At 49.9% G+C, this 17,654-nt stretch overlaps 1 protein-coding gene across 2 annotated transcripts; it reads right to left on the bottom strand.

Moving 5' to 3' along the window:
* Window positions 1-10,744: 10,744 nt before the first annotated feature.
* Window positions 10,745-16,979, bottom strand: UBL7 (ubiquitin like 7). 2 transcript variants are annotated; one of them, XM_056346095.1, is made up of 11 exons: window positions 16,728-16,979; window positions 16,347-16,606; window positions 15,719-15,838; window positions 14,994-15,076; window positions 14,788-14,872; window positions 14,084-14,141; window positions 13,411-13,544; window positions 12,926-12,975; window positions 12,044-12,211; window positions 11,691-11,813; window positions 10,745-11,317 (listed from the first exon to the last, which is right to left on the bottom strand). In XM_056346095.1, the coding sequence occupies exons 2-11, from the start codon at window positions 16,528-16,530 to the stop codon at window positions 11,180-11,182; spliced, it is 1,143 nt and encodes a 380-aa protein (XP_056202070.1). In that variant the 5' UTR covers window positions 16,531-16,606; window positions 16,728-16,979; the 3' UTR covers window positions 10,745-11,179. The 2 variants fall into 2 exon arrangements, with proteins under 2 accessions (XP_056202070.1, XP_056202071.1); XM_056346096.1 differs by having other exon boundaries at window positions 16,347-16,603.
* Between the last annotated feature and the right edge of the window lie 675 nt (window positions 16,980-17,654).

Here is a 17,654-nt window from a genome sequence, read left to right as displayed (position 1 = left end):
ACAACCTTTGGAAAGTCACTTTGCTTTGCCAAACCTTCCCATCCTCCCGATTCCCCATCGAGAGGCCAGGAAGGGCTGACAGTCTTTGTGAAGCGCTGTGAGGCTTGTTAATGAGAAGAGCAGGGCATTACGTGCAAGGAAAGCGAGGTCGGACGTGACCAGAATAGGAGAGCCCCACGGGGAACTCACAAGGATGAGAGACGCAGCTGCACTCTGTAAAGTTGGTATTGAAGCTAGACCCGGGACTGCTCTGCTCCTGAAGGAGATGAACAGTGGCAGGGCAAGGGGGGCAGTCTGGAGGAAGCAAAAAATTAATGAGCCAGCTAATAGTGAATTTTAAGGACCCACAGGAATTTCCCACCAACTCTAAGTATGGGGTTTCATCTTTCTCTTTAACGAAGTACCTGCTGGGGTAATGACAGTATAATAACATACAAATCATTCTGGTTTTTCACTTCTGGATATGGTGATTCCCAGCCTTGAACCATTTTGGGTTCCTGCTCAGCTTGAAACAACTGCCTGCTCCCCCACAGAGGCAGCTGCATTTCTCTACCTGCCCCACTGCTCCCAGAGGTGCTAAAACCTGTTATCACTTGTTTTCTTGCAGAGAATGCTTCCTGAAAAACATGGAATTCATTAGGACCCTTCCACACAGTCACAAGTGAAAAAGAAATGCCATTTGTAAATCAACAGTCTAAGCCATACAACCCATGCTGGTTCCTTAATAAAAAGATGGGGACTTAGCATTTTGCATTCACCCCAAATTTGGGCTCCACTATGAGAGCTGCATACGTTATTATCTGCTTTGCCTTTTATGACACGATGCAGCTGGTGGGCTAGGAAACTGGCTTTCAACTCCTACTCTTGACAAAGTTGCCAACTGGAAACACAGAAGGGTTCTGATCAGAGATGAACAAGGAGAGTTTCTGCCATATTAGAACAGCAAATCCTTTGCTTTTCCGTTTTTCTTGCCCCTAACACAGCTGGGGACTCTGCATGGTTAACTTTTAGGGGGTTTTTTTTCCACCTACAGCTAAATACAATGCTCCTGTGTATAAAATTCAGCTTCAAGCTCTCCCAAGAGCTTGGAAGTGTTCAGCTCTAGGCTCTTTTTACTTCAACACATGATACCACTCCACCTCCTAGACGAGGAGCTGAGCCTCCCCATGAACATGACTGTATTGTGGTCCTGGATACAGAACGATGTTGTAGCACCTTTGCTTTCGCGAAGCAAGAAACTCAGCAGACCGGCATGTATCAATTAAATACAAAGCTGTGTGAGATCTCTGCGTGCATCTCACCAGCAAAGGAGCGCACAGCAGAGGAGAAAAATGTGATAGTGATGGAACACGCAAGTACGCAGGAGCATCCCACTCAAAGTGCTGGTTACAACTCTTGAAATGAATGGTCTTCATTAAAACTGAGCTTTCACCCAAATGCCTTTGCTCCCTCCAGAAGCTACAGCTCACCTTAGCGTCCTTTTCCCTCCCCACAAGCTCCTTCAGGGCAGCAATGTGACTGCTCAGCCAGGGTGAGACGGACTCCCACAGATGAAGAAACATTAGATCATTGCGCAGGCCAACACTGAGAAAAAGACTTCAACATGCGGGCAAGATTTAGAGGGTCAGGGGAGTGGCATGACACACACTGTGTGATGCATTGCGAAAATAATCCCACCATGAGTTCCCCGTGGGCAGGGCTGTCCCACAGACGAGACAAGCAGCACAGCGCAATGCTGCACACATTTGATCAAGAAGCAGCCCAGCCTGCACACTTGGGAGGAGTGCAGAGATGGTTTCAAGGTTGCTTCAACCCTGTACCAGTTTGCAGGAGGCGCTGAACACAGAACATTGCCCTGAATACATCCAGAAACCTGCTGTGCACTAAGTACACACACCCCCGTCCCACAGCAGGAAGCACTTCTGTGAGGGTTTGTTTCTCAGGACCTGCTCAGCCACATGTCCTCCAACTATCCGACAAGGAACATGTAACACAAATCCATTAGATTCCAGGCACGAACTCCCGCCTCAGCCCCCTCCTGCAGAGGTTTCCGTCTGCTTCACTCAAGTATCAAAACTTCCACAGTGCAAATTATGTGCAGTTTTTTCCAGATCATGCTACTCTGTTCCAACATAGATCAGAAGGCAGCTTCCCCCAAGTATCCTGTAAAAATCATAAAGCACAGACTTTCCTTGGGAGGAACAGTTTTATTCATCACTGCAGAGAAGACAGAATGCTTTCGTGTTTGTGGCCCAAGCAGTCTAACCATTACGAAACCTCCCATTTTAGCTGGCATCTTTTCATTAAAGATGAGCAGGTACATAGAATATTATTCACAAGAACATCTCAGTTACCTCCTGCTAACCTCAGGCCAGGAATGTGACCCTGGGAAACAGTCAGTAGGCGTTGATGGGTTTGAACACAGACAAATCTTCCTTGGAAAAAAAATGTCAACACCACAAACATTCTTATCCCTGCAAAAGCCAGGCAAAGAAATTTTTTCTCTGTTGTGCTATCTCTTCCAGAAACCCGACAAGGACATCTCGATTTCTGGCTGTTATCAGCTCCAGCAGCTTCAGAATAGCACAAACAGGGACCTTTCTGAACATGGTGCAAAGGGCTGAGGATGCTCACCAGGTCCATCATGGCACATGTGTTTCCCCAGTCCCTCCCTAGACGATACTGGGAGACTGCATGTTTTGACACAGAGCACGGGAAATCCTGTTAAGCCCTGCTTGTGCAGGGACCCTGCTCTGGGATGGACTGATGTCCCATGAGGCTGGGACACAAGCATAAATGACCATTACAGAGCTTTGGAAGATCAGAGCTTCTATTTCTTACCCCTTGCATTTTGCCTTTGGGAACAAGTTAACTTATAAGCATAGACTTTAAGAGAAAAAATTTGAAATTCCACTCACTTGTTTCTTTTGGCACGGACCAACAGGTCCTTCAGTCCTCAGATGACAAAGTGAGGCAAGAAGGAAGCAAAGCAGATCATTTATCAGCAAGCTGCTGCATTCTGCTTTCAACACACAAATCCTACCCCCAACTCACATTCACTGCAGAGAGCTACAACCTCAACCATCCCTTCCTAAAGCCACAGCCCTGCAATGGCCATCAACCCTTCAGCCTCTCCAGGCATCCTGTTTTCATGCAAGCACATCTCCATCAGCTCTTTAAGCTGGACTGAGTCTGGGGGAGGGAGCTGATCAGCTGGTCTACCTCCCCTTCTCAGTTCTACCATGATGCTGAAAGACAGCACAGAGTAGCTACTGCCCCAAGAAGCGTTACTGAAGGGGTCAGAAGCCTCCACGTGCTAGATGCCACTCCCAAGCCTTTAAATGTGAGTCAGGGAAGGGGTGAAGGAACCATGTGTCCCAGGACATTTTCCAGTAGATCAACCCCTTTGACTTGCAGAAACAAACCCGTGACAGAGCTGTCTCATACTCAACTCTTTGGACAGCAGCACAAAAAACCCTACAGTGGGACTCCCCTTCTTTCAGTGCTTTCCCCTCTGCACTGAGGAAACCCCTGGGGCTCGCCCCAGGCAGGACCTCCCAGAGCAGAGCTTCACACCGCTAGTCACTGACTGCAGTAGCTTGCAGAGGTCCTGCCCGAGGACCAGCCACAAACTCAGCTCATCTAGATGACCCCAAACTACACCTTTTCTTTACAAACACCCATTTCGTTGGCAATATGCATTTCACCTGAATGCCTGTCACATTAACAAGCAGCACTGACAATATTGATTCAGTGACAACTCACTGACAGAGCAGGAAAGGAGGTAAAAAAGATGCACATCGGTGACATACTGCCACGTGTGCGCACCCCTCAGACAGGGGTGCCAAAGGCTTTAGGCAGAGTAAATTAAATCCAATGCAGAGTCCTACCCAATTAAGAGAAAGTTAAAACAAAAAAGAACAGAAATAAGTTGCTTTGTGGAGATTGATCTGCCACACTCCCACCTCCAGAGCTGCATATTGATATATTAATGCTGCACAGCACGTCAGCTCTGTCTTCTGCCGAGGGCCCAGCAGGCCAGACTCTTTTGCTTACCTGAAACTCCTGGTGTTTCTTTTCTTGACCGCTGTGTTTCTCTGCTTCCTGGCAGGACCTGGATTTCACGCTCTCCTGCAAGAATGGCTAACTTTCAGCAGTGGGCAATGCAGCCACCTCAGCAGTACCAATTCCCACATCTGCCAGCTGCTCTGAATGGCCCCAAGAAGGGTCCAGCACCCACCATCCCATAAACAAGCTTATAAGCCCCTTTTATCAGCTCCAGTAAACCCACAAAGCTCTCCTGGTAACACACAAGTTAAGGTTCACTCTCTGCAGTTTGGTCTCATCCCCTGCCATAATGTGGGTTGGAATTTTAGTCCACATTTCCCTCTGGGGAATCAAAGTCAGTCACCTGGCCCCCAAGAAGCCACTTCAAACTGCTGCTGGGAAAAATGCCAACAGAATCTCTTCTATGCTGACCAGGCACATAAGATTAAGTGGAGGCTGCTCAGGAAAGTAAACTATTTTATAGATATTAAACTGACCTTCTAGTGCTCAAGTACTTCCAGCAGTGATATCTGTCTCGCCAGGAAGGGAGAGACATCCAAGTGGTCCATTTCCTACTCCTCCCTCCTGTTTTGGCCCCTGCTAGCCAACCCTGGGCCAAATGACGCAGAAGGTAAGTGTCTGCAGTTCAGCACTGTCCTTGGCTCTAAATTCTGAGCCTGCCCAGTGACATGAAGGCTCAGCACCACAGATGCACTGGTTTCTCCTTCCATCAGACATGGCAAGCCCTCCATCTCTTCCAGCAGGAGGTTGGGAACAGCTCAGGATCTCACTCTGTGCTAGACCCATTTGACCTATTTTTCCCTGTGAGCTGTCAAAACTCTTAAAAGGGACACTGGCCTGGGCAGGAAAGAGCTCCTCTTTCTTCCTGCCTCCTATCTGCCCATCCCTGTTTAGGCTCCATGCCTGTCACCTGCTTCCCGGTTATTATGTGTCCAGACTGCTCCCACACAGCTCATTGTGAAAAGCGATTGCAGGAAGCCGTAGAAGCAACCAGGTCACAGACTTTTGGGAGAGGAGGAAAAGAAAAATAAAAAATGAGGTGGAGGAGGAATAAATGGACAGGAACTCACATGATCAAACACCAGCTGGCAGGATCCATGAGCTAATTAAATTATGTGTAACTGAAGATCCTCTGGGATCAAAGCATTTAATGCCAGGGAGCTACACCTTGGAATGGAATCCTGAAGAGACTGAATTGTCAGGACTCTTTCCCTTCCCTGGAACATGGACATATGCAAGCAACCCCATTAACACAAAGGTAAACAGCGTGAAGCCTGCTTTGCAGGATGTCGGGGCAGCATGCTGTGCATTGCTGTCATTAGCAATCCTCTCTGCTCTTTAGTGAGATTAAGTGACAATTTTCTTCCTGACTGCCTGACTCCCCTAGCTATCCTTGTCACCTCTTGCTGCTTCAGTGGCCACAGCAGTCCCAGGCACCCAAAAATGAAACCTCCAGCTTTACTGGGACCACTGCCACCCCTTTAGAGTGCAACATCCCAGAAATTACCTGTGCCACAGTCCCACGGCTGCACATCATCTCTTCCTTCCAGCTGCTGGACACTCTTGTGGGTCACTGATTTTGAAACTGTGGCTAAAGCACAGGACTCCCTGCTGCAGGGTGGGACAGAGGCTACAATTTTATCTGTGTTTAAAGAAAAAAGTTCTGTGGGGTCTGTTAACTATCAACATCCCATAACTAGCTCTACAAGTCCCTAAGCCTCAGAGAACTGGATGCTGGAAAACCTATTAAAGATGGATCTTTCTCTACTCACCCTGTTCTTAAGTTTTCCTGCAGCACCTGTTATTGGCCATTGCAGGAAGACAGGGGACTGGCTCTGATCCTATTTGATGCTTTTATTACCCCTGGAGTGGAACTCCACAGCTCTCCAGCTTCTCCCTCAAACTTAACACCTACAGTAATGCACCCTACTCAACAAGCGGTCCACGACTCTTAAATCAGCAAGGTACTTATTTCAGGGCCGGGGCAGGGCGGGGGAAAGTCACAAAGTGATTCTTTGTGCTGGCAGCCTGGAACACCCAGAAGTCAGCTAGAGAGACTGCGCAGTCAGAAATGCTCCCCCAAATCCTGGTCTCACTTTAAGAGCATTGGGATTTGGGTGGGGGGTTTTTTGTTGTTTTTTATTAAAAGTTTCCAGGTTCAGTTCAAAAGGACTAGAGTCAGGAAGCTTCACGTTCAAAGCCAGTGGCCCAGCCATTGTCTTGACTTCAAAGGATTTATCAGGGGATGTTTGTCATCTTCCCTCTGAACTTTCCTTTTGCTTACCATACTCTTAAACTCAAGCATCCTTTTAAGGCACAACTAGAACTACATGCACTACTATAAACCAAAGGATTATTCGTAAACAGTGTTATTTATAAATATACTGAAAATGTCACATCATGAAAATATTTCTATTTCCTAATACTTTTTTCTATATTTATACTTTTATAATGTTTCTGCTTACACCAACTTAAAATAGTCAGTTGCCTTAAAACCACACTGTTTTATAGTGCTGTTCTCCAGTTAGCATCAGACCGACTTAGCTGTGCAAAGCGCAGTTCCTTAGGAGGATGCTTTGATGACTGAAGTCACAGAGCTCCCCTTTCGTCACTTCTAAGGAAAATGTTGATCCATGCTAGGAAAGGGACTGAGTCCCACAGGAGACAGACTGTTGGGAAGCCGCACTGTATCACCTGTCCTGATCTTTGGGCTCTCACCTTATTCCTGATCAGCTGTCCCAGCATCCGTAAAACTCTTTCCTCCTTCCTCAAAAGTCTGCCTGAGACAGAGTAAGACCAAGATTTCATTATTTCCAAGGAAATCCCAACCAGGTCCCACTGCTCCCTCTTCCCTTTGCCCTGCCACTAGCCTGTCCCCCTTAGTGAGACTGTTCGGCTCACTCAACCGGGACAAAGCTAACTTAAGAATAAAACCTGAAAATGATTATGTTTCCTGACACTTCAGAATTCCCCACAAGGAAAAAGCTGAAAGCAATCGGGAAACTACCAAGTCCTTTGGAAAGAAAGCAAGCCGATGGGCCAGGTTTCTGCCAGATAAGTTCCCTGTTCGTGGCACAGATGTATCCTGCCACGCTGCTGAAGCTTACCCCTGCCCTAGCAAATCCCAAGGGAGACGCTGAGCTGCTGCACCCTGGAGCACTGTAGGAAGTCACCTTCACCAGTCCTCTGAATAACGTGCCACAGAGGAGCTGGGGGGCCGTGGTGTGTAGCCCCACACTGTGCTGGGAAGAAGAGAACAGCATTCCCTCAGCTCAGCACAGACATCTGTACTGGTTTTTGTACCAGCGTCCTGCAAGCTGGGGGCACGAGCCTCCGTTTGGCTGGGGGGAGCAAGGAAGAAACATTTATTCTGAATACTGGAGACACATGGGAGTACGAGGGGAAATCTCTCCCACTAGTCATTTGAAGTCAGAAATCAAGGCAGAAGAGCTTGAAACTTTGGTAGTTTATGTTGTCACCCAACAAACCACCCAAGCACGCCCACACCAGAGAGACTGCATCTGCACATAAACAATTAATACCTTAACCATCAACGTCTGGTCCTGGGATAGATCTTGCCAGTTGTGTTCATTTCACGCATGGGAAGGCTCCAGCATCATTGTAAAAGCACAGGAAGACAGAGGTGGGCAGTCACACAGGCTGAGGTACTGCAAAAGCTATCAGGGACATGAAGCCTAGGAGACTCTGCTGTCTCCATTTCACGCTTCTGCTGGAAAATTGCCCCTACACACTACTGCTTGGCTCCTCATGGAGACAATCGGCTCAGGACTGTCTTAGGCAGAAATACACAAGGCAGAAATGGTGAAAAAGCCATCAAGGTGGCCCACAAAGAGAAGCAGAGCACATATGGTGAAGAGCCTAGATCCCAGCCACACTGCCAGCCCCTGCAGGTGTCCACAATGCGCCAGCATTGATGGTCAAACACCAGAACAAATAACAAGATTACTGAAAACACAAGAGAACAAACAGCTGCTACCATTACTGCTGAAAACACCCGCTGTTACTGCCTCCCTTGTCAGCTCCGCTACAGGCAAAGAAGGCACTGGACCAAAAATTTCTCTTTCATGTCAGAACCAGAAAGTCCCTACCAAAAGCGCTTATGTTGGGGAACCGTGGTCTGACCTCCACCTCTTCAAAGGGTCAGCCAAGCACCTCCCAGGCTGCTGTCACAGCACAGATGCTTGGCTGGCAAACAGAGCATGGTGGAGGCTGGGCACACACGGAGGATACAGGTAGGCCGAGACCCAACAAGAATGGATGATCATCTAACCCAAACATGGAAGGAGCAAGCAAAGCTGACACGGGAGGAGGGGAAGGTGTCAGGGCAGTGGCACCAAGGATGGACCACAAAGAACAGGCAGGTGGGAGACAGCGCATCACAGTTTGCTCCCAAAAGAGCAGAATCTGTTGTGTTCAGCCACTGATAAATTAGTGCCTGGACTTAGCTGCTCTCTCAGCAAGCAACGGATACCAGCATCTCCCAGAGTCATTCCACGTTTGCTCAATATCCCTCTTCGGATATAGGCTCCTCCAGTGACTGTAGGAATAAGGACAACTGGCTCAGACAAGAGACCTCACATTACATCCCCATAAGCCACATTTTGGCTGCTAAGCCCAGGAAAAGGGCCTCTCCAAACGAGCGTGTGCCTCCTGCAGCCTTCACCCGGCCAGTTTCTCCCCTTACCAGAGGCTGTGCTGGCTGAGAGTTTTCTCTGCACACAGAGGTGCCTGCCAGCCCTGCTTTCATCTCAAAGCTGGGAAGCGGGAGGCACTTGGACACTAGAGCAGGTGGGAAGGCAGCGCTCATGTGGCTGCTGCACAGCCAGTTCTGAGGATCTCTGAGCTTCTACTCTCCTACCAGAGCTCCTGCATCAAAGTTTCCATTTCTCCTCCTCCTCCATCACCAGCCCTGCAGGTGCCAGGCAGAGCATCTCTTCCCATCCCTGCATCTCTAAATTTGCCTGGTTGCTGAGCACGTCTATTCTAGGCAGCCAAAGGCAGGCGAGATGAGGGAAGCGAAGCGCACGCATCAGCCGCATCGTGAACAGTATCTGCCAAGTTCTTCTCTGCTATAGCCAGTTCAGACAGAGAATGTGTCTGATGCAGTACTCCGAGCCAAGTAACAGTTTGTGAAAGAAATCAGAAAAAAGTTATTTCCATGCAAAATGTCCAAGCAATTTTCAATTATCTGGGGACACAGGGAGAAGCAGAAATAGCCATTAAAACAAGAAACTATTTAATACACAACATGGGTCAACAAAGTGATCAAATCATAAGAGCAAGGTCATCACAGGAAAGAAATACCATCTGGGACACCAAGCTGGCCTAAGCTGAGAATTGACGTGGTACAGCATAGTAAACTAGTCACCCTGGTCCCAAAGCTGGTCCTGCTAGCCCTGAGCCTACAAATGCTTTCCAGCTTTGGGCAGCAGCATCTGCGATACAGCTAATCCTCGGTTAGCCCGGGAGGATTGAGGGCTGACAGCAGGGCTTGTCTCCACAGTGGGGAAGGGAGGGAGGATGCTGTGCATATGCTGTTCACTCCTCGAGCAAAGCATGGGGTGAAAGCACCAGGAATGGGAACAAATTAATCAGTTTTCATACACGTAAAATCATCGCCATCATCTGGACCAGGTTTCCAAAGCGGGCAGTAACCCGGAAGGGTGGAAAGCCAGTTATGTCCATCACATCTTATATTCTACATACTGAAAAATAAAAACAGTCCCTCCTCCCTCCTGAGAGACTTAATCCTCTAGACAGGATTAAAGTCTATCAGTCAACAGACTACCCTGGAGAGAACAATCCAGCATTTGCTGGGTGATAGCTGAGATCGTATCAGCAAGCTATCATAGCACTTGGAGAGGATTTAGATGGGAACACAGGCAGCCTGAAGGTAGGAGAGCATTTTCTGCTTTTAGCTTCCCTAGTAACGCATGGTGGCATTTCAGGCAAACCAGCTCCCATTTTCATGCCTTGTTAATCTCAATGGTACAATCAGAGCGAAGTTAGGCCCAGCTCTGGTTCTGGCTTCTCTCAGTTCCCATTGACTGTAATTACAAGCAAATGCCTTTGATGCCTTTGCAGCTCAGGTCTTAACTGCCTCAAATGTGGCACCCAGGATTAAAGACCCTTTGGAAAACACTTGGCTGCGGCCAGACTAACCCGTGTCAGAGACAAGGCATTTCTCCCAAGTCATTCTGCAGCATCTCTCTCTCTCTGGCCACTGCCTCAACACTTATGCTTGTCGTCCTTTTACTGTCACCTTGTGGTGGCCATGAACTCCTGTGCCTGTACCCTTGCTCTTGTCAGCTTGCAGGACTCTACCAGCCTCACCCAACAACTGAGAAAAAACAGGTTTCTGCTGAGAAGGAGACATGATGCTTCTCTGCAGCACCTTCTTGGAGATATCTGCAGCACAAATAGTTCTTTTAGTAATGGACTAACTCATGGCAGGATGGCTGTGCAGGTCAGCTACACCCCAAACACCGCTCTCCTAAGAGATAAAGCTTTGCTCTCCGAGAGGAGTGCCCTCTGCTGAAATAACAGTCCTACAACAGGCAAAGCATTTTCTCCAGCCTCCTTCAGGCGATGAGCACGCTGCCTCGCAGATCTGGAACACAATCCGGGACAGACCACAACCCAAACAACAGGCAAGTGAATACAGTCCATTTAATACAGTTAAACACAGAGGGACCTCAACAGCAAACCAAGATAGACAGAGGCACGTCAGGTGGGCAGGAACAAAACAGGCAGGAGAATGTGTTGACAGATCTAAGACCACAGAACCATAGGTGCCACATCTCTCCAACACACAGAGCCACATGCTGCTCTGTGCTGGACAAATTCTGAGGTCAGGAGGAGGAGGCTGGAGAGAGGTAGCTGGAGCTGGAGGAGCTGCCCTCAGCATGGTCAGTGCTCTCAAACAGAAGTGCACTGCCCACCTGCAAGGAAAGGAGCAGGCATCCCAACTCCTCCATGCTGGAGAAAGGAACCCCACTGCAGAGAGGAGTTACAGGGCCAAGTCCCAGACCAAGGAATGTCACAGCTGCCACAGTGCAACTCACCAGTCCAGCCTCTCCGGCCCAAAAAGCTAGGGAGCACCACCAGCAAAGATGAGCTCCAGGGCAGCCTGAATGTCCCCTCCAGTGGCCTGCAGGGCTCGGAGACTTAGCTCATCATCATGTATGCCCATGTCTCGCAGCTGCTGAAGCTGTGGTTGCCACTGGCTCTACAGACAGGAGACAAAAGAAGCTAAGGGTAGGTGCAAGAGTCCAAGCAGAAACAAACCAGCTTTCTCCACAGCCCGCTCTTACACACTACATTCTCCCACCTCTCTCTAGCTCACGACTGCAATGCTAAGTGTGCAAGCAGATCTCGAAAGCTCAGAGTCTTGCTGCAAACTCCCCAAATCCACCAGCCCACCGTCCCACTTTCACTTGGTACTTTTGCACCAGTCTATCACACCTCCTGCAAGAAGCACTTCTCCGGCAATGTCCCTTTCAGCTCAGTGCCCTGTCCCAAGGGGCAGCTGGAAGAACCACCTCCACCCTGCAACGCTCAGTGAAATATGGGCTCCCGAAAGAAAAGGCTGTGACACTGACCTGCAGGCTGGGCTGCCCCGAGGCCTGAAGGGCATGCTGTAAGGCCTGGCTGAAGAGGTCGTTGGTGATGGGTGTTCCTGACTGGACACTGGATGACATTGGGGAGGTTCCAGAGGAGTGACCCTAGGAGAAAGTAAGTTGTACACAGATCAGAGGAACACTTGTCACAGAAACCAGAGCCAGCACAGAGCAATGCCTGCTGCATCATGCCTCCTTGAGCCCATATGAAAGAGAACTCAGCCATAAGAAAATAAAGCAGCGAGGGGTCCCAGACCCAAGCAGGGCTTGTGCTCAGTCAGGCGCTGGTTTTATGGCCCAGGAAGAACTCCCTAGCTGCTGTGCTGCCACTGTACCTGGGTGCCAGGGGTGGGTGTGTGGGAGCTGCTCTCTGGGGTGCTTGCCAGTGCCAGCGCAGTCGCCAGCTCGCTCTGGGTGATCGGCCGGGGCCCAGCAGCCCCAGCGTAGCCAAGGGAAGCTGGGCGGGAGCCAGAAGTGCTGCTGGATGGCGTAGACCTTGTGCTCTGCATGGAGGAGGAAAAAAAACCAAAACAACCCACCTCTGACGTCGGTGTCCATGTCCCAGTAAAATCTGTCTCGTGCTCATTCCGAGGGATCCCATTCCTACACTACTGGAAACTTACAAGTGCAGAACTTTTTTTTAAAAAAATATGACAGTAGGATGTGCTTTTTGCACAAACTCAGCTATTACAAAGCTGCAGAATCTGGCAGTAAACTTTTTAATGTATCATCCATCAGCTTAAAAACAAAGCATTATTAGCCCGTAACAAAACAACTAGCTGTTGACAGGCACTTTTCCTGTCTAAACACGCCATTTCTCTTACAAAATTCGTTGTCCTTTGGACAGGAAAACTTCCTATTGCAGAATAAGAGCAGAGACCAACACTCCCATGCTGCTTGGCCATGCTCATCTGTGCACAACTATTTCTGCATCAGTTTGGCTATGAAGGTATTTACTCTGAGGACAAGTGCTGCTTCAAGTTGGGCTTCTGCATTCTTCTGTTGTGACCCTACTTCAGCACTGAAGAAAATCTGAACACAAACAACATCTGCGCACGCCACAATCAACATCTGTCTCCACAATACCCCTGGAAGCCAGAGCAGCTCATGGTGTTCACGAGACAGGAAAAGAGAAAACCTGTGGAGTCTTTAAGGGCTACGAGTTAAACCCATATTGCAAGTCCAAAACAGCTGTTCCACCCAACATGGCCACTTACCTGGTGAAAGTCATCTTCATCATCAGAGAGACCCTCAAACAGAAAGCCACCTGCAACAGAGAGGAGAACCAACAGATGGAGAAAACTGGGTGCTGGCAGGAATGATGCACCAGAGGAGAATCCTGGGGAGCCCTTGGCCATGCCGCCAGGCTCAGCCCCAGCTAACGCACTGGTTAGGACAGAAGCCTCAGCACCAACCAGTTCACGTGCAGCAGGTCAGGCCCACCATTTGCACAAAGCAGAGGCCACAGCACAGCTACCAACACACCTGGATGGGAGGCCCTGAGGCCAAAGTGCCTCAGGTGAGCCTCACACAGTGCAAAACTTATCAAGCCACAGTGCATGTTTCTAGCTCAGGAACCCAAACCTCTTTTACTCTCAGCCTGGGGATGGGATGACCGTGTCAGTACTGCACACATTTATCTGCAAATCCCGCAGAACATCGTTTCTGCAGGTTCCTCACTCAACCGTATGGCTGAACGTACCTGGCATGTCCCGGTAGGAGCCAGAGGACATGCCTCGGGAAGATGTCTCTGGAGCTGGGAGGGGGGTGCTGCCAGCCACCGAGTGTAGAACAAGGACAATGGCATTCACAAGTGCAGGGTGAGCTGGGATTAGCCTGGAGAGAAAGCATGGAAGAACAAATCATGCACACATGGAACCTAAGAAATCAGCAGCTCAATACTGGCAAAGAACTTAATGGCACAGCCATCACCACTGGCTGCACCAACACCACTGCCTTTTGCTGTCCAGCAACAAACACCTCCCCACATCGTTCCATGCAGCTGAAGAAGCTGGGGCTCCTTCTTGACCCCACGTTGACCCTCCCATGGTACAGATTTCCCACGTGCCCTCATGGGAGCAACTCTCTGCTGTGAGCAACCAGATCCAGATTTGAATCCATGATCTGGAGACGATGATGGCCCTGCCTCCCACTAAATATCCTTCAGTTTAATCCAACAGTGGAGGCAGATGTGTATCAAAGTATCAGCTCCCTCCTTCCTGCTGCTGAGGAAGACAAGTCCTAACCTGGATCTCTGGCCTGGTGTATCTGTACTGGCAGGCAGGAGCAGAATTCTCCCACCCAGAGGGAAGCAGTCTATACAACAGTGCAACAAAAGCATTGCTTAGTCACTCCACCAGCTCATGTGAACTTACGTGTCCAGCATGTTGGGGTCTGCAAAAACTGAAAAGAGATCCTTGTCCTGTAGGACTCCTGAGAGGGACCAGGAAACATGACAAGACAGGATACAAGAAACAGGAGCCATTCAAACAAGAGTCATGGGAAAAACCAAAATAATTAATTGTTTTTCAGGAACTGAGTCACTAGCAAATACAATAAATACTCATTATTGTTCTCTCTGAAGCCTTTTACATCTTCCTGGAGAGACTCTCCATCACAGCCACCCACCCAGGGGATGGGGCTTTCCCAGCAGATCCCATAGGCTGGGCACCAGCACAGACAGCTCCACCTTAAGGGCAGGATCAAATCAAGCCAGGTTGTGACCACATCTTGTATTCCACCTGTCTCAGAGCAACGTGCCAACAAGCCTAGTAACCATGTCAGAACAAGTGAGATGTAATGAACATTTTTGTAACACTTTGCAGCTGGGAGAAAGCACCCATCTCCACTGCTCTCCTTTGGGCTCCATGTTCCCTAATCCTTTTGAAGCCAGCACCCGTCCCCAGACATCACCAATGGAGCACAACACTGACACCTGAGCAGGCACTGACACTCATGCTCCACAAAGCAACCCACTTTCTCCAGAGAAGGGGAACTCTCCCTTCCCCATGTCAGGAGTTAAACACAGACTATCTTTATTTGGCTTTCCTCAGATCCTCTGGATCACATCTGGACTCACCTAAAGCAACAGGGTCGCTGCTCAGGCCAGGAGTGGCTACAATGATCTGATCCAGCGACTCCTTGTTCCCCAGCATTTTAAAGACCTGCCAGAGAAATCAGAGCAGATCAGCAATGTTGCACAACCAGGCTCCGCCACGGGACTCTCTTCACAGAGAGGGGACAGACAAAAGACACCCAGACAGCACAGTATGAAGCCCCACTCACTGCATCTCTGTAGGCAGGACTGCTGTGCAGGGCAGTGTGAAGGACCCGGAATTCCCGTACTGCTGCCACCTTATCCACAGGCTCTGAGGGAGAAAAAACAACAGAACAAAACACAGTTCTCTCTGTCAGCTTTACTAGCCATTTTACATGCCACTGGGGCTTCCACACTGCAATCGCAGTGGTGATTCTTTAATGCCCCTGGAGTCAGCTAGCCCAAAGAGGAAGGGCACAGACTAATGATTGCAAATGTCTCAGTACAGTTACCGCAGCATAACAAAGAACAGAACTTTCAGTTTCCAGATACATGAAAAAATATATTCTCCTACATGTAAAAAGGAGCTGTACTGAAGTAATTAACTCTAACAGGCAGACTAGGAACACACGCAAGCCTGCTCATCCCTCAAGCTGAGTAACCAGTCGCTTTGTTGTTGTCTATTCTCTGGCAACACCCTAAAATCGATTACAGTCAATTAAGGAAAGGATATTCACTCTCTGTATTAAATAGTTCATTCCTTAATGCTCTCATCAGCAAGAAAACATAACACCCATTTGCTCCTCTTAGAGGTGGAGGGTTCCTCCACAAACATATCGATCAATTCCTCCTGAAAAACCCATGTCAGCCTCCCAGAAACAAATCACAAGAGAAGCTGTTCCTCAGTCGCAAGGAACCTACACCAAACACATCCCAAGGCAATCTAAGCAGGAACCCACAGTCCTCTCCTCACCTGGTTTCTGATCAGGCTCAGGCCAGGATTTGCGCAGGACATGAACAGTGGAGCCAGGCTGAATGCCATAAAAATCCAGCGTCTGGTCATCCCTCAGCTTACGGCCACAATAGATGAGATCTAGGAGAGAGAATCATCTAAAGATAAACACCTCTGGCACACTCAGAAAGGGCCTTGGGTCTTTAAGTGAGGACTGCCTGGGGGTGATTGCTCCACATGTGTAGCTACTTCATCTGCCAGCCACACAGGGACTCCATAACACAGGGGAGTTATGGAGCTGAGATTCACAGAACGTGACTTTGCCACCTCCTTTAGAAGAGCTGACCTCTCTGACAGCTCTCATTAGAGTTCTCACAAGGACACACTGGTGGTAGCAAGTCAAAAGATTTCTTAGCAAGGGCACCAACACCACAGAAGCACTGTGATCTCAAGCACACACAGAACAAACTATGCAAATCACAAGGTACTACGACCACACTTTGAGCCCCTGGCCATGCTCCCCGGTTGCACCAAGTCTTCCCACCAGCCCAACACCAGTAACAGGGCATTCGTGTTGCAGCCGCAGAAAAGAGAAGAAGAGGGTGGCCCCAGGTGGGAGGGCTCTGACATGACACACACAAGCACCTACCGATGAGCTCAGGGTCTGGGACCGATTCCTGCAGCTTGCCGGTGATGAGCTGCTTGAGGTACGAGATGCTGCACCCACCAAGTGGGCATTCTCCCAGCTCTGTCTCCGGCAAATGTAAGATGGATTTGGGAGCCAGCGGCTGATCTGCCAGCTTCACCGCGATGTGCCACTCCGGCAGGGACATTCCAGCTTCTCGCTGGCTGAGTCACAGGCCAACCTAAGCCCCACAAAGCTCTGTCGGGAAGATCCACGAAGGTCTCCTCGGGGAAGGGAGGAAAACAAACCAAAGTGAGACCCTCCATTAACCAAAGACATTATAAATTCACAGGCCAGCACACAGGAGGCCTGACCAACACACAGCCATGCTTTTTAGGTTCCTACCTCTGTCTTAAGCCATATCTGAAGCTGCAGGGATGGCGGAAAGGCCTCTGCTACCCTCAACACCCAGCCGAGAAAGAGAAGCTAAGGGCAAGGCCCGGCCTGCCTAGCAGGCGCACCCCAGGCCCCTCTCCAACCCCGGAAGGCCCCGTTTCCCGGCACGGAGACGGCGGAGCAGAGGACAGATGCGGGGTAAGGCGCCCACGGCCGCTTAGCGAGGTACCCCAGCAGTACCAGGCCCCCCTCCAGCCGCACAGCCCCCCCCCCCCCCGCCAGCCCTTCCTCCCCTCGACCGCGTCCCCAGGGCGCACCGGAAGCGGAAGTTCTCTTCGGCTGCGCGGTGCACCCTGGGAAACGGAGTCCGCCAGGGAAGGCTATATGTAACGCCAGGCGGTTCCGAGGTGGGGATGGTGCCGATTGGCTGGGCTTACTACGACGAACGGGAACGAGCCAATAGGCGGCCAGCTGGGGGTTTACAAGCCGGAGCGCGCCCGGAGGGCACCAGTGCCGGCGGGGCCGGCGCCGGGAGCAGGGCTTGGTGCTGGGCCCTCGGGCAGGGAAGCGGGCTGTGTCACAGCTACGGCAGACGTGGGGGACGGAAGGACAAGCCTCAGCAGTAGGAGCTGAGGGGTCAGAAGCCCATGGAGACATAACCAAATGCTTCCCTCAAGAGCCCCAGCTACTTTTCAATTAACAATACTTAAGGAGTGGCCACCCTTCCCCACAGAAGGGGGACAGCCTGCAGACAGCCCCTGAAGTAGGGGCTTCCCCAGCTGAGCAAGTTCATCACCATCTGCTGCTTCATCTTATCACTCTCTCCCAAAAAAGGAGAGGCCACTACTCCTCCAGTCACCAATCTTTGTGCCAAGGCACCAAGTTTTTCTGACAAGAGCTGCTCGTGTTCTAAAAAAAGCCAAGTTACCATTAAAG

This window comes from Falco biarmicus, chromosome 7 (assembly GCF_023638135.1).
Source record: "Falco biarmicus isolate bFalBia1 chromosome 7, bFalBia1.pri, whole genome shotgun sequence".
Lineage (NCBI taxonomy): Eukaryota > Metazoa > Chordata > Aves > Falconiformes > Falconidae > Falco > Falco biarmicus.
Note: the sequence above shows the minus strand (reverse complement) of the source record. Positions and strands in the feature narration are given on the sequence as shown.